The sequence below is a fragment of the Leptonychotes weddellii genome, chromosome 1, assembly GCF_054177405.1.
Source record: "Leptonychotes weddellii isolate Sample4059 chromosome 1, ASM5417740v2, whole genome shotgun sequence".
NCBI classification, from domain to species: Eukaryota; Metazoa; Chordata; class Mammalia; order Carnivora; family Phocidae; genus Leptonychotes; species Leptonychotes weddellii.
The window spans coordinates 21,156,054-21,173,329 of record NC_138369.1 but is presented as its reverse complement, the minus strand read 5'-3'; the positions used below and the strand labels follow the sequence as shown (position 1 = coordinate 21,173,329).

Sequence of the window (17,276 nt, the reverse complement as noted above, 5' to 3'; positions counted from 1 at the left end):
TTATTTTTTAAGTGGTCTCTGCACCTAAAATGGGGCTCGAACTTACAACCCTGAGATCAAGAGTTGCATGCTGTACCAAATGAGCCAGCCAGGTGTTCCCCTCATGGTGCTTTGATCTGGAAAAAAGGCCAGACTCATGGTGGGGCAGGTGGAGGAGGATAGTAGGAGGGAGATTGGGCCAAGCAGATTTGATGCTCAACAGGCTGATGCACCAGCATGGAAGATCATGGAAGATCATAGGTGTCCAAATTACCCCTAACCCCCTTTTGCCTAGGCACCAGGTTGAAGGCCAGTCCTCCATCTCTCAATATGGTCTACACAGCCAGTCTTCCATTGTTGAAACTGATGGCTGTTTCTTTCTTTGGTTGACACCAAATGAAGCAGCTGGTTTGGGTTTGGGACCATGCTGTAGAAAGAGAATCTGCTTTAATGCTAACCCCACCCCAAGTGGTGAGGAACGCAGTACCTGAGGCTGAGGAGGGAAGCTCAGGATTCTATCTGAGACTCAGCTGGGGCAAATGCTCAGGGGGTGGAAGAGCAAGTGGGCAGAATCCTCCACCCATTGAAATGTTCTCTCTCTAGTTCTTTTTCCGTCTCATCCCTGTGTCTTCCTAGTTTCTGCTGCTTTCAAGCACATAGACTCGAATCCTTAAATGTGGGTATCATGTTCATTGGGATATTTTACCACTCCAAGTAGTCATTTCATGAAGCAAAGCTCATAACTCATACTTGTGGATCCCAGTGTTCCTAATTCTTCCAGGTGCCCTGCTCTTGACAGTCTTCACACTAGAAGGTATTACATGCTCATTAACATCTTCATCCATCTAACACTGATTGGGTACCACTCAAATTACATGTGATTTTACCAAAGTTGTGATTGAAAATAGTTTGGCCTTACCTGTCTCCATAGACATAGCACATCATAAGCTCCAAATAACCAAACTCACCCTCAGGAGGGCCCCAAAGGTAATATTTAAGGATAGCACCAACTGTGATGAGAGTTAACTAGCCATACAAATAGGATCAGATAAAACAGTGCTTAAAGAATAAAGCAATTTCTCTCTAAGGTGGTAGTTGCAAGGTGAGAGGGTGGTCATGCTCCATGCAGTCAATCACAGGCCCAGGTGCCTTCCATCTTGTTGCTCTGTTGTTTCCAAATGTGTGGTCATCATCTGCACAGTCCGAGCTGAGTTCTAGCATGTGGGAGCCAGTGAGAAGGGTGGACAAGATGTGCCAAGTCGTAAGACCTAGATGGGGAAGTGGCACCTTTCCTCTCTCATTCCACTGGGAAGTTAGATACCTGGCCACACCTACCTGCAAGTACACTGGGGAGATCTAGTCCCTGATAAAACTTGAATAACTGTGGAAGAAAGGGAGAATGGATTTTAATTGTCACTGGACCACCTTTGACATATTCCCCTTGTATGTATTTAATGCAGCTCTTTGTGTGTTTATAACATAAATATGCCCAGATTATACATATTGGTTGTTTTGCTTTCAGAAAGAAGACCTGGGCCAACCATGCTGTTTATATGGACAGTTCCACAGTAATGAATCAGTGTGTCTTCAGAGGGATGGAAGAAAACAAGGAAAGGTAAAAAATATCTTTAAAAATTAAAAATTTTAAAATTCTCACATGCAACAATTAAATGCAATGTAGGACTTAGATGAACTAAGTCCGTATACGTCAGTGGAGGCCATCAAGAATTGGAAATAGCAGGATTTCTTGTGTCCCTTTTCCCAGTCTCTAGTTTCTGACACCAGAGGAGGATACCTTTGTTAAGTATGAGAGATTATTTTCTAAGACTTAGAAGGAAGAGTTGGTATAAATAGAACTAATGTGGTAGAGAATTAAATATTTGATTCTAAAAGCTATGGACACTCATTCCTAGAAACTGTGGACACTTGCTCAGATGATTATGTCTACATGCGTGGGTGGCCAGTCCCTGAGAGAAGGCAAAGACAGCCCCTTAGCTTTTGGCAGCTACATCTTTCTCTTTCTTCTACCTCTTCTTTTTCTTCTTAAAAATAAATGTATTCATTTAATTTTATTTTAATGCCCAAGAGATGCATAGATACATTTTTTCCTAGTTAAAAATAGGTGACACACCCTCCCCCAATTTCATTCCCAGCCTCCCCACTCCATACCTGCCTTTCCCAGAAGTAACTACTGTGACCTACTTTTGTGCATTTACTTCCAGAACTTTTTCTAGGTGCTTACATACAGAGAAAAAAGCCATTCTTTCTTTCCTTTTCTCCCCCCCTTTCTGTTCTTTTGATACAGGCAGTCATACTATGCTTATTGGTCTATTTTGTAATCTTTTAAAAAAAATTCAATGATGTCTTAAAATGTTTTAAAGACAGTACATGAGAATCTTCCTTTTATCTACTACGAAATGAATAATGTATGCGTGGCATAAGAATCCCACTGTTGGGCGCCTGGGTGGCTCAGTCGTTAAGCGTCTGCCTTCGGCTCAGGTCATGATCCCAGGGTCCTGGGATCGAGTCCCACATCAGGCTCCCTGCTCTGCAGGAAGCCTGCTTCTCCCTCTCCCACTCCCCCTGCTTGTGTTCCTGCTCTCGCTATCTCTCTCTGTCAAATAAAAAAAAAAAAAAAATCTTTAAAAAAAAAAAGAATCCCACTGTTTATTGAGCCATGTTCTTGTGGGTGGTGGGTAGGTAGGTCCCATTGTTTGCCCTTATATGGTGCTGGGAGGCACTTTCTGGTATGTGCCTCCTGCACACATGGGCAGATATTTCTCTTAGGAAGTTACTGAGGAGTGGAGTTGTCGCACCATCCTGTGTATACATTTAAGGTCTTACTAAATATTGCCAAGTCATTCTCTAAAAACTACTTGTCAACAGGGTGCCAGATCTCCTATTTGCCTGCCCTCCTGCTGCACCCCAGCTCTTCATGCTCTCCCATTTTTGCCAGTCCATTGGGTGGTATCTCTCCATGGTTGTCATTTCCTCTCCCTTCTCTTTACTCTGGGGAGACATCTCCTCAGGTCTCTCTGTTACCTGGTTTCATCTCCCAATGGCAGATGGTGAGCTCTGTCCTTAAAGGGGCCTAGTGACCTATCCCAAAGCCCAGGACATCTGGGCAGTCCTGGTCATATCTGGGAGTGGGTGCCACTTCGTTTTCTCTTCTGAAAAGTATCCAAGCATGCTTATCCAGGAGAGTGTGTCACAGGATTACCTGCTTCTCTCTTGACTGCTGGTTTTGAAGAGCCTTTGGTTGGATTTTCCTACTTCAGATGGTTCCATCCGCCACCCACTGTCACCGCCATCATCACTATTGGCAACCATCTGAGAAGATGCTATGTGTCAGGCTCTGTGTGGATCACTGGGCTGACGTATCTCATTTAATTCTCACATGGCCCATATGATAGGGAGTTGTGTTCTTACCCTCATTATGGCCATTAGGCAACATTAGGACAGAAATTCATTCAAAACCAACCCAAACAGCAAAAACCCTATCTCGCCATGGAGCTCCAGCTCCTAGCATTGCCCTCACTTGCAGTGACAAAGAGACCCACATTGAGTTCTCCTTGAGGATGGAGCTGTGGGGCCATCACACCCGTGTTTGCTGTTGCCTTGGCCACACCCAGTTGTTATTCTGCATCCATGGCCTTCCTGGGGGAGAGGTCCCCGGCCGGCATGTGAACACAGTTTCCTGCATATCATCAGATCCTCTGTCTGGGGTCCAGTTGGGTGGCAGCCTCACCTGAGTTTGTCCAAAATCCTTCTCTGGAAAGGGGTTTTCCAGTGTTAGAAAACAAAATTCAACCAAGTAAATTTGAAGATCGAATTGGCTTTTATTAAACGATTCATCAGCTGGGAAAGTAGAAAGGAGCTCTGAGGAGGTGAATAGAATAGGAGGGAGGGTGGGGCAAGGAAGTTATTAGCAAAAGAAAATATTGTTCCAGGTCAAGACAATTTTTTTTGGGTCTGGGAGGGAATGGCAGGGTTTTAATCTTGCAGATGACCTCACTAGTGCTGATGAAAAAATTTCAGGTTGAATTCTAAAAAGGTCACCTTCCTGGGATAGGTTGAAACTATAATGAAGTCTTACTGTTGTGGGGGAGGAAATGACTTCAATTTGGGCTTGGTTTTTCCTTTCTTTTTTTTTTTTTTTAAGGTTTATTTATTTATTTAAGTAATCTCTACCTTCAACGTGGGTGTTGAAACTCACAACCCCAAGTTCAAGAGTCATGCGACTGAGCCAGGCTTGTCTGTTTTGTTGTTGTTATTTTTTAACACCAGGTTGTGCATATTTGTCATTGGAATCGATCTGCTTTATTAGGATAAATACACCCCCTGAGCTGTGGAAGGAAGTGTGCCACTTGCCCCCATAGGCCCAATCAGTCACCCTATTCTAGAATTGCAAGTTTAGATCTCATTCTAAAGTCAGGCAGTGTGCAATTCCGGAGGCCTTCCTGAGGCCCCCTCCCATGATGTTTCAGAGACGTGCAAGTTTAGACCCAGATAATCCTAGGCTCATTATTATAATTTCTTGCTCTTCATCTTCAAACTCTTCAGTAGTTTTAAGCAGTCTGGCCTAGGGTGATGATGTGATTGTCCGAGTTCACACAGAGACAAGCCTCGGGCTCAGGTCCCGGGTCTCGCTCTGGCCCTTTGTACATTACGGCTAGTCTAGTGTTGTTATTAGAACACTGATCAGCACTTGTTCCAAAAAATGAGCTGATTAGCCAATAATGCCTTGAAGGAAACCTGTCCATTGATCCATCAATTGATTATTCATTCAGTGGGCCTTTTTTTTTTTTAAAGATTTTATTTATTTATTTGAGACAGAGAGAATGAGAGACAGAGAGCATGAGAGGGAGGAGGGTCAGAGGGAGGAGCAGACTCCCTGCCGAGCAGGGAGCCCGATGCGGGACTCGATCCCGGGACTCCAGGATCATGACCTGAGCCGAAGGCAGTCGCTTAACCAACTGAGCCACCCAGGCGTCCCCATTCAGTGGGCCTTTATTGAATACTACCTGTGTACCAGACACAGAAAGATGGGTAAGATGAGTTCTTAGAGGATTCAGAGTCGGGTGTGGGGACGGCACACACTCTGAGCAGTGGTTAAGTGGAAAACTAGTTCTTCATTGGTCAGTGGGGATAATAATAGGATCTCCTGCGTGAGTTGGTGGGGCACACCCTGAGTTAATCACAGTAAAGTACTTGGCATATAGGAAGCACTTAATAAAGGTGGCTTTTTCATGTTTGTTTGTGTATTTTTATTCTTACATAGGGTGAGGAACCTACGAAGATTTTTTATCAGGAGGCTGATAGGGACGGACTTGTGTTTTATTTTTATTTTTTTAAAAGATTTATTTATTTGAGAGAGAGTGAGCCAGCACGAGGCGGGGGGTGGGGTGCAGAGGCAGAGGGAGAAGCGAACTCCCTGCGGAGAAGGGAGCCTGATGCAGGGTTCGATCCCAGGACCCCGAGATCATGACCTGAGCCGAAGGCAGATGCCCAACTGACTGAGCCACCCAGGCGCCCCGATTTGTGTTTTAGAAATGGTAATCAGTCGACACAATTTTTAGTGTCTGCCTCACCGATAGGACTGTGAATTCCATGGGGCCAGATCTTACCTGTTTTGCTCACTATCATTTACCTGGGGTGTGGCACAGTAGGTGCTCACTAGTGTTTCTGGACTGATGAGCGTAGAGGGTGGAGTAGTGACAACAGGTCCCTGAAGTGAGGTGAAATGACAAAGCCGGACAGCGAGAAGGACCTCAACTCTCCGGGGGCTCACCCCACTTTCCTGAAGAGAGCGGCTCCCTGGAGACCCTGCCCACAGACCACACTGCCCTCCAGTACTTGTGGGTGTTTTGTCTTTTAACCTCGTGACTTTATTGAGGAGACCTCTCCCTACAGCCTCTATTGACTGAGCAGCCCTGACTCACCACTTCTAGCTCTAGGTGCTGACTCACAAGAACGCAGGATGTCTAGGAGCTCAAGCCCCTGGGGAATTCAGTTTTCTGCTGCTACCAGTGACTGTGGATAGATATTGCTTCGCCGGGCCTCAGTTTCTCAGCTGTGCTGTAGTGGAGTTAGGCATATGGAATTTCTGATGTTCAAAGAGGAAAATTTTGAGGGGAGAAGTCCTTGTTCTTCTTGTAAATCCTTCCTGGAAATGGACTGGTGAAATGGGTGGATGGTTAGGACTTAGCCCATGCCGGAGAAATGGAAAGGTTTAAGTTTGTGCATTCGTTCATTCGGTCATTCATTCATTCATTCAGTCGGTCAGTCAGTCAGTATCCTTCACTGCTTAGCAGGCCTAAGCACTTTGGGAAAATGCTCATATAAGGAATTATAAAGGCCTTTCACTCTCACCTTGTACAAATGTAGGTCTCTTTATGAAAATAAAGATCTCTGGCTTGCTCATATATTTCAGTATGTCTTGAGCACCTCCCCTGTGCCCGCTCTGCTGGGCTTTACTCTCCTGCAAGGTTGGCCTTGCCTGGTGCAGGAACACCCACATCTGGCCTGGGGCCTGGCACACAGTAGGCTCTTAGCCCGTGAGCACCTTCGGTGGACTGAACTGGTCAGAAAACAGTATTTTTAGGTGGTGACATGAAGGGCTATATCCCAAACTGAGATTTGCCCCCAGAGTAGTGTTGGGTTTCATGCTCAGGGGTAACTGATTTGTAGCATGCTTGAGAGCCCTCACCTATACACAGGTTAGGCTTGCTCCTTGTTGTTAGTTGTTCTCTTGATCTCCTTATCAGCTTCCATCTTGTCCTTAGGCTTGAGCTGTTTTGGTCACTGATTTTTATGAGCTCTTTGTTCACCGCCCGCAGGGCTGTGTGGGGCTCGCTCCACTTCCTCCACCCTCCAGAAATTCAGCTGCTGACCTTGAGAAGCTGGAAACCCAACAAAAGGGAGAGTGTAACCTCTCCTGACCTGAGGCTCTAGCCTTAACTCCTGGACTCACCAGCCCTGTGACCTGGGGCAAGGCACTTCACTCCGCATGGTGTCTTCTTAGAGATCCCCTCAGTATTTCCCACAGCCTGCTCATTCGAATATGGTTTCTTCCAAACATCAGTAGGCTCTGCAGCCCGTCGCCAAACTTGTCTGGGTATTGCTGACTTAAGCTCACTTAAATGTGGCCTTTCTCGCAGGACCCAACAGAACCTGTAAAAAGTCAGTCACTGTGCATGGAGGGGTCTCTCAGGAGAGGGTAGAGTGTGCGGCCCCCCCACATCTGCTATTGCATAGATCACACTGGGGACATGCTGGGCTATGAAATCTCGAAGCTTCCTCCCAGAGCTTTAGTGATGTGCCTAGGACAGAAAGGCAGAGTAACCCAAAACACAGATTTTTGGATTTGAATCGTTCAGCATTTTTTTGTTTTGTTTTCATTAGGAACTTTAAAATAGTATAGTAGGCAAAAGGTGGAACGAATCTTCCAACCCATTTATAAGCCTGCTGGTGAGTGAGTTGAGAATAAGCTGTATCTTCATAACGTTTTTTATTCAGACAGAGACTCTCCCGTGCAAACATCGGTGTGTGACCTTGGGTGTGTTTCTTTATTTCTCGGATTCCTCCCTGGCTTCAAAGAAAGGGGTTGGTTGATGGGTGAGTTTCCTTTCAAACCTAAAATTTTTCATATGTTGTTTAAAACAACTATAAGCCCCATGAGGGCGCATGGGGGTCTGTGTGTCTTCATTGATTCCTTAGGGCAGTGCCTGGGATAAAGTAGTCAATAAACATTTGTAGAATAAATGTGAAAGCAGAGTAGGTTCCTTATTACATTCTTTGGCATAACCCCATAGACAGCTTACTAAGTTATTGTTCAAGTAATTTAATCAGTACACGTGATCTTTTTTGAGACACATGAAGACCCCTTAAGGGAGACGATGTTATTTGACAGATGAGGAACTGAGATTTTGAGAAACAAAGGGTTAGACTGTGGTCCTCTAGCAAGGAATAAAAGAGCCAAGACATATACTGAGGCTTCTGAGCCTCAAGTTCTGCTTTGTTACAGTTTTTTCCACCAAACCAAGTCCTTATATGTCCTTATACTGGCCAAAGGTATTGATTAGGACAGGTCCTGGAAGATCGGCTGTGAAGACACTGAAAAAGCCCTTCAGTTCTCTAGTGGGCCTAGGCTAATCCTCTACATGGCAAATTGTAACAGTATCTGCTAATTCCTTAGGTACCTCCTAAAAAAGGGCTTTTTATATACATTGACTCCAGACATCACAGAGACTGAGCAGAAGACATATTGTTTGCCTCTATTTTGTAGATGAGGAGACAAAGCTTTAAGAACCTGCCCTAATGTCGCAGGTAATTAGAGGGCTCAGACTTAAACCTGTCTTTGACTGGCTCAGTGGAGAAAGCCTTTTCACCACCCCATCTATTCTCATACGACTGGGAATCTTACCTTCTCTCTGCAGACAGGAGCTCAGAGGCCCCCTATAGAGTGGTGTGGGGTTAGGGGGCACTGCTGTGTCTGCCCCGGGAGTGGGATTGACCTTCAGCCAGGATAGTCCACTGAGGCATGGAGGGTGGGCATTCTAATCATGGGAGCCCATCAGCATGTCCTAATTCCCGGTGTTCTCCTTCTTATAGGGTGGCCCCAGTGACAAGGGGGAACTGCCAGGAGGGTGTTAGGGGAGGTGGTGGTGATCCTGGCTCAGTTGTTGACATTTTCCAAGTCCCGGTTTGCCATCCGTGAATGGTGGATAACAGTGGTAATTAGGTCCTAAAGTCGATGTGAAGGTTCTGTGTGGTAAGCAGTGCCTAGTTCGGTTAGTCAGCACCTGGTCGGCACCAAACACATGGCATGAGTCCGCTTTCAGTCCCTAAATCATTCTCCCACCAACCACAGAACCAACAAGAGCTGTCAGAAGACAAGCCCTCTACTTTCCTATGAGTGTCGCTAACATATGCTGGTCTCTTAAAGAAACTAGCCAGCAATTATCTGAGTACCGTTCACGTGCTCAGCACGCCATCAGGCACCTGTGGGATACAGTTGGTTGTGGACCTGCTTACAGTGTAGAAGGAGACATGAGTATAAGTCATAGCTCGAGAGTATGAGACATAGGACAAGAAGGGCTTAAGGAAGGGCCTAGCAGGGCCCACAGTGCATACCTGGGAAATGTTTAAAAACACTCAGACCGGAGGGCATTGAATAGGCACAGCACTCTGAGGTGGTACTGGGAACCCCAGTTCATGGAACTCATCCAGCCCCCAGTCTGTGGAAGGACGGGTCTTGGGTGAAAAGCAGCCTCGGTCCTGACGCCGAGCCCTTGCTGGTGGAGGCCATGTGTGGCAATCTCCCCCCTGGGGGATCAGATAGGAAATTCCTTCCAGGCAAGAGCGTGGCACTTTCCCTGGAGGTAAATCAATCTTTTCAACTCCAAGGGTGGAGAATCGGGTTTGGAGAGCTGGGGAGGCTGGGTGGTGGGGGCGGGGGGGCAGAGCGTGGAACCCCAATGGTTGAAGTGCTCACCAGGCCCACAGAATTATCAAGATGCATTTATGAAGTGCTGCTTTTGTGTGGGGTGTTCTGCTGGGGTGTGGATGGGGAGACTCTTGACGTGTTTGTTCTCTAGGTGGGAGGAGAGCATGGGAACTCAGGTGAAGACTTTCCCCAGGACTGGGACAAGAGCTGAACGTGGCTTTTGTCCCACCTTTGTGCAGTCCGAACAGGAGCCAGCATCTTCCTCAAGGACAAGAACTGATGGAGGCTCGCTGTGGGCCAGGCGCTGTGCTGAACTCGGGGATCTACTGGGGACCAGCACAGGCGGGAGCCAGATAACCTCTAACAGGGTCTCTGCCCTGCAGTGTTTTGTAGTTCGGTTTAGGTTTTGTAAGGACAGGGAACTAAACGGGGAACAGAAACAACAGTGTGAGAGGGAATGTGTTTTAGAAAAATCACTTATGTTTTCTCGTTTGTTTTGTTGTATATAGGAAAGCTATTGATTAATAATTTCTTTTATTAATGTTGACTAATATTATAAAATTGTCCTACTAGTTCTAATAGTTTTTTAGAGCTTATTTTATTTTTTTGTGGGGAGGAATTTTTCTAGGCACATGATCACATCATCTGCAAGTTAATGGAATTTTGCTTCTTCTTCCTTCCCAATTGGTGAAACTTTGTCTGTTTATTGGTCTAATTAGAATGGCAAATGCTTTCTGAATAATGTTAAACAATGGTGATATCTTGGGTCATTTTTTACCTCATACTGACATTAGTAGGCGTCCTGGCTCTCAGTTTAAGCTGTCTATTCTCTTAAGGAAGTTTCTCTCTATTCCTATTTTGTTAAGAGATTTTTTTTTTTTAAGATTTTATTCATTTATTTGGCAGAAAAAGACACAGCGAGAGAGGGAACACAAGCAGGGGGAGCGGGAGAGGGAGAAGCAGGCTTCCCGCCAAGCAGGGAGCCCGATGCGGGGCTCGATCCCAGAACCCTGAGATCATGACCTGAGCAGAAGGCAGACGCTTAACGACTGAGCCACCCAGGTGCCCCAAGAGATTTTTTTTTTTTTAAGTCAGGAATAAATGTTGAAATTTAACAACTTGGCATCTAAGGAGACATATATGTTTTTCCTCTTGATCGTGTTAATGAGGTAAATTACGTGGGTAGATTTCCCTAATATTGACCCATCCTTGCCTTCCTGGAGTGAGCCACATTTGGTTGTGCTCTGTATTTCTTTCAAGAAAAAAGCATGTCAACCTACTTGCTGTCATTTGAATTACTGCTCCGTGAAGATGCAGTTGGTTTATCCTGTGGTTTAGAATAATGTCAACAGGATAGCTTTACTTCAGTTTGAGAAGTCAGAACTGGAGTGATGAACAAATCATTAATTTGTTAGGCCAGCATACCGCTACTGAATGCTGATATGTGCAAAGCATGCTGGTTGGATGGCCTCCAGTGCCCTGCCTAGCTTGGAGTTCTTGTGATTCTATGCAACGGTTCCATTAGTCAGGATTTGTTGTTGTTCCAAGTGACAGAAACACAGTTCAGCCTGGATTAAGGGAATATATCGTTCATATAAATGGACAGCCCAAGTGGGTAGCTTCAGGCATAGCTGGATCCAGGAGCTCAGTGTTACTCGGTTTTGCTCTCACTCTTTCCTTCCCTTGACTCCACTTTCTTCTATGTTGGCTTCATTCCCAGGAAGGCTTCCTTTACGTGATACCTCCCAGAAGCTCCAGGCTAACATTCTCCCACAGCTGTGGACTGAGAGTTTATCATTCCTACTTGTTCCAACAAGACTTCCCAAGTTGACTCATATTTTTTCTGCTTGGGACACATGCTGTCTTCTGGACCTCAAGGGTCGGGGGATAAGTTCAGCCTTATCTGAACCCTTGGACTGAAAGGGGGGTATGGGTGGGAAGGCCAAGTACTTTTACCCACAGATGGACGATCAGATGCATGGTGGCAGAAACACCCGATGTCCATGCCACTGGGGCCAGTGATCCTCTTTCTTTTGTGTTCTTTGCTGTCCTTTTTCATAAGTCGGAGGGGAGGCTGCAAGGGGCTGTGATTCCTGGTCCAGCCCTAGGGCCCAGCAGGTCATTGGCAGAACGGGGATTCTAAGTCCCTATCTGAAATTCTAGCCCTTACTTGTTCCACTGAATTACACATAGAAACAGGACTAGAGAGTTAAGGTGCTAACTTGGCACTTTGAGATTTGGTTGTTAAATGAAAGATTTCCCTGGGTTACCCTCACCATTGATGCACTCACCCAATGTAATCATTCATCTTGGTGATTCCCTATTGTCCCCTTTCCAGAATAAACTTAGAAGGTAGACACTTTTAAAGGGGTGTCTTTGATGGGATGTTAAATATTTTATGTGGAGCGTGTATAGTAACAAAGTTTTAATTTGGCAAAATCTTGCCTGGTCCGATTTGTCATCTCTTCAAATACTTTTTGTCTTTTAAGCTTTATTTTATATATGGTGTGTGTCAAATTAAGGGTAAAGCTCAGTGAGTTTCTACATATGTTTCTACTCTTCAGATCAAGGTACAGTACTTGTTTAAACACTCTTTACTAGCTGCTTCCCAGCCTCCCTGCTTTACCCCACTCCCTACCTCCTCCCAGAAGAGCCTGGCCTCAGGCTGTCCCTAAGAACTCTCTTCTGGGTGTACTGACCTGAGTCCAGGGACAGAGTTAGGAACCTGTTCCTAAAGACTTGTGCGAGGTGGGGCGCCTGGGTGGCTCAGTCAGTTAAACATCTGCCTTCAGCTCAGGTCATGATCCCAGGGTCCTGGGATCGAGCCCCGCATCAGGCTCCCTGCTCAGCGGGAAGCCTGCTTCTCCCTCTCCCACTCCCCCTGCTTGTGTTTCCTCTCTCACTGTGTCTCTCTCTGTCAAATAAATAAATAAAATCTAAAAAAAAAAAAAAAAGACTTGTGCAAGGAGAGAGGAGGGAAGTTACCATCTATAGAGGACAAACACAGAGCCCTCTGTGCTCTAGGTCGCTGCGAATGCACACTGTCCAAACGTGATATTGGAAGACACCCTTACTCTCTTGCTCCTCCTTCACAGATGATGAAACTGAGGTCCCAAGAGAGGTAGGATCTACCTAAGGTCATGGGCTGATGCAGGTTCAAGGCCAGACAGATGATCCATGGCTATAGGCCAGCCACCCACTGTGGTCTCACTCTCATTTCATGATACTCTTGGTTTTTTTTTTTCCTGGAAAAACTTGAAACTCTGTGAAAGATGGTATATATAGTAGAAAGAATGTAGGTGCTGGTAACTGACATTCTTGGGTTCAAATCCCTGCTCTGTTTTATGATCTTGGGCAAGGCTGTTAATCTCCCTGAACCTCAGTATCTTTATCTATAGATGGGATCATATTAACACCAATCTCATAGGTGGTCTTGAGGTTTAAATGAGATGACAGCTGTCGTGTGCTCAGCACATTGTCCGGCACATGTCATTTTTATATTTGAAAAGCCAGTTTATAGCATCTCTTGGGGGGGCAGGAGGGTAAGAAGTGATGTAAAAGTAAGCTGACAAAATCATAACCTCCCCCCAGATATGAACACTCTAGCATGACTTTTTATTTTATTTTATTTTATTTATTCATTTGACAGAGAGAGACACAGCGAGAGAGGGAACATAAGCAGGGGGAGTGAGAGAAGGAGAAGCAGGCTTCCTGCTGAGCAGGGAGCCCGATGTGGGGCTCGTTCCCAGGACCCTGGGATCATGACCTGACCTGAAGGCAGACGCTTCACTGACTGAGCCACCCAGGTGCCACTCTAACATGACTTTAATTTTACAGTTCTAAATTGGTTTAGTAATAACGATAGCATAGTATTTAAGAACACTCTGGAGATGGACTGCCTTGATTCAAATCCTGACTGTTGCATGGTGTAACCTTGGGTAAATCACTTAACCCCTCTGGGCTATAGTTTCCTTGAATGTAAAGTGAGGCTAATAATAGGACCTACCTTATAGGGTAGCTCTGAGGACTGAATGAGATAATGGGTAAAGCATACCTCCTTAGCCCAGTAACTTCGTCGATGTGCAATAAATGTGACTTATTATTACTGCCAACAAATTGATCTACATATCTCTTTGGCCTTTAAACACCTTGCTGGAAGTTGGCCTCGGTTTCCACAGTCTGCATTCTCTTTGTGCTGGAATGTCACCGAGAGCTCTTTCCTCAGGTTTATATCAGTGATGGAAGAGAAGAGTGGAAGAGGTCAGCGCTTGGAGAAGAATGAATGGACCACTCTCCTGGGTTGAGCGTTTTTGTCTGTTGGGGACAATGTGTGGCTTTCACGGGTGACTCATCCTTGGGCAGCAGTGACCACTCCATGGGAAACGCAGAATGGAGTTCAGCCCCACATGTGCCAGGAGGGTGTCTGGGTCTGGAGCTGATGGGGGCGGGGAGGGCTCATTTCTTTGAGGACCAAGGAGTCAACTCAGCTAGCCATGGGTCAGGCTGAGCAATTGAAAGGATGGGAGAAAATAAAAGGTGCTAGCTTGGCGGGCTCAGCTTTTTTTTTTTAAAACCGCTCCTTTCAGCTCTGAATCGGCCCCTTGAGCTGCAAGGAGCAGTGCCAGTTAACCCACATTTAATTGGAAACTGGGTTAGGGGACATTCTCTGACCCCCCTCTGAGCATGTCCTGTGTGTTGGCCCCCTTCCAGTGGCTGGTACAGTAACAGCCATTGACATGGCCCTGGCTGTCTGGATGCTGGTATCAGCTGGGTGAATATACATCCCTCTCCTTCCACATCCGCCGACTCTCTCCTAATTGCATTTGCCAGCTCTGCAGAGAATGCAGACTTTCCCTTTGATTTTCTTAAAGATCAGCCTCCTTTGTTTATCTTTGTCTATCTCTGCTGTTTGGGAAACACCTCATCACATCTTCATTGTTAGATTTTAATTTTCCTGTTCAGTGGAAGCTTTTTCCTCTCCTGGGTAAAATTATGCAGGTTTCCTTTTGTCTGGTGACTCCCCCATGGTCTGGTGTGTGTGTGTGTGTATGAGAGAGAGAGAGAGAGAGAAAGAGAGAAAGAGAAAGCTTCCCTCGCCCCCACCCCCAGGCCTCACTGTGCCTTGTTTTGGGGGCTGGGACCTGATAGACAGTGATACAGTGACTCCCTTGTCTGATGGGTTCCCACCAGCTGATGAGCAAGGTCATTTTCATACTCATGACACCTGCTTATCAAAACCACCAGCTGCACTCCACGAAGACGCCCCCTCCCCCACCCTGGAGAAAGATGAGATAAGAATAGACCAGGAGCTAGAAAGTGAAGGACTCTATCCACTGACAGTTAAGGCGTGGATGGGCATTTGATTGGACAACTGGGTTCTGTAGGCTCTGGATTGATATAAGTGCCCCACCATAACGGGTTGAATTGGAAGAAGTTTTTAAAATAAACAATAAGATATTTGTGCACACATTATGTGATTTGATCCCCTTTTTTGTTGTTCTTGTGACCAACTTGACTTTTTAGAAAGCAGTTTTACATCATCCACCTGCCTCTTATCATTTTAAAATGCTATGGCTCTGTATCATGAAATACATAAATTACATTGGCTAGTGGGATTTCAGTGGCAGTAACGAATGGCTGAGAGACAGGATGTGTGAGCTGGCGTGTTACTCTTTTCCTGTCATGGGTGTGGGTGCCATCAGGGTTTCTCTGTCTGGATGGTCTGCTCTGAGCTTCCTGGTGGATCCTGAGGACTGGCCCGGGGGTGGGGGTGGGGGTCCCCTTCCCCATGGTCTCCGGAGCTGTATATTGAAGGGTAGCTGCTTTGGTCTGTGGGAGTTGGCCATCTGGGGGCTTGGAATTCCAAAGAGCTCATCCTGCCTAAAGCTGCTTGGGGATTGGTAAGACCAGACCTTTCTCACCACCGAACACTCTGTGGTCTTAAAAATGGAATAAGGGCGGCTCAGTTGGTTAAGTGTCTGCCTTTGGCTCAGGTCATGACCTCAGGGTTGTGGGATCGAGTCCCACATTGGGCTCTCTGCTTAGCAGGGAGTCTGCTTCTCCCTCTCACTCTCCCTCTGTGCTCTCTGTCTCTCTGTCTCTCTCAAATAAATAAATAAAATCTTTAAAAATATTGGAATAAGGGTGATGAAGTGTCTGGGGCTTTAGGTAGGGATGGATCCAGGTTTGAGCAGTCTGAAACATAATCGGGGGGGAGCTTCTTCAAGAAAAATAATTCAAAAATATCCTTGTCCAAATTTTATAAAAGCATAAGACCATATGCATACCTTTCTAAGGAGGGGCTTCAGCCTCATTAGCTTCCTGCTATATCCAATTTGGGCTATAGCAAAACAAGCAGAGACACACTGTGAGGAGACATTGAAGTGTGAAAGTAAGAGGTCCATCTTAGGCCAGATTAGAAAGGGGATGTAATGTTCCTATGTGTCTACTCACAGCTGTTCAACTCGATCAGTATAGCAAAAAGCAGGCACAGTCATTTATGTGAATGAATGGGTGTGGCTGTGTTTCAAAAAAACTTTATTTACATAAACAGGCAGACCATAGTTTGTCAACTTCTGGTCTAGACAATAATTTAAGGCTGTTTGTAGATTTTTTGCTAAAAAGTAGTAAGTTAAAAAAGCAAATTTTATAAATTTTTACTTTTGTAAGTTTTTTATTATTAACTATTTGTGTTGATTATAAAAGCTTTGAGAAGTTTAGAAAAATATAAAGAGGAAATAAAGTAATCACGTGTAATTCTACCACTCATCAGTAAACACTGTTAGTCAGTGAACACTGCAGGAAACGTCCTTCTTGCATTGGTATGCATATGCATACACACTAATTATTTTAATTGAAATTATGGTATCAGCTTGGTTCCTGGCTTTCTTCTAGAATATGGCGGTCCAGTTGGTGATGCTTCAAAGTGGTACTGTTCTGGAGGAGGGTGCTATTGTGCTTAAGGCTCTACTGTGGCATCTGAGCTCTGGGTGTGAAGGCCAGTTATGTCTGAGCTGGGGGGGCTTGGACAAATCACTTTAGTTCCTGCAAAATGGAGATAATCATCTTACCCACTTCCGACGGTGGTTGTGAGGATTAAATAAGATCACCCACAAAGAGGGCCTGATTCTTGGCCACACACAGGTTAAGTGCTCAATAGATGTTGGACATTATTCTTATTCCTGTTATTGTTGTTGTAGGAATGGTAGCAGTTCCTGGGTTTTGAGGCAGCTCATGGAGCTGATGCCCTGCCCTGGACACCCCAGCCCATCATCATCAACCCCATCGACCTGGCATAACTTGAGAGGAGTAGTGATGTCCCAGGCCCATTGGGTTCCCTTAGAGTGCACTGTCACTCCACCAGGGAGTCACATCCTCAGTGAGTCCACGCAGGACCCAGGGGCAGTCTGTGCTCACCATTGGGGACATTGCCCCTCCCACCTAACCAGACTCCACTGCTTCTCTTTCCATCTCCTTTAGCCTCAGTGTGAGTCAGAGACTCTGAAAGCCTTATGGGGGATGATGACAGAGTGAGACCTGTGACCAAGCACTTGCCAAAACCAGGTCTCATTAAGCTCCAGCAGAGCCCATTCAGGATTTGGGACTGATCATCCCCTTGTACAGGTGAAGGGACCAAAGTCCAAGGTCACACAGCAGGTAACTTCATGATGGGTGTTGGGACACCTTTCTTCTTGATGTCAAACCTTCACCCACCACCTTTGCTTTGGTTTGGATCTGGGTTTCTCAGCCTCGACACCACTGACATTCTGGACAGGATAGCTGTTCTGTGCATTGTAGGGTGTTCAGCGGCGTCTCTAGCCTGTACCCACTAGATGCCATAATACACCTT

General features: G+C 45.7%; 1 protein-coding gene across 2 annotated transcripts in view; it reads left to right on the top strand.

The window, feature by feature from the left end:
• ARHGEF3 (Rho guanine nucleotide exchange factor 3) overlaps positions 1-17,276 on the top strand; it is a 279,815-nt gene that overhangs the window by 31,948 nt on the left and 230,591 nt on the right. For both annotated transcript variants that reach the window (XM_081819282.1, XM_081819289.1), the window contains one exon: positions 1,502-1,594. In XM_081819282.1, the coding sequence (XP_081675408.1) occupies positions 1,533-1,594 (62 nt within the window). In that variant the 5' untranslated portion in view covers positions 1,502-1,532. The remainder of the gene's footprint in view (positions 1-1,501; positions 1,595-17,276) is intronic.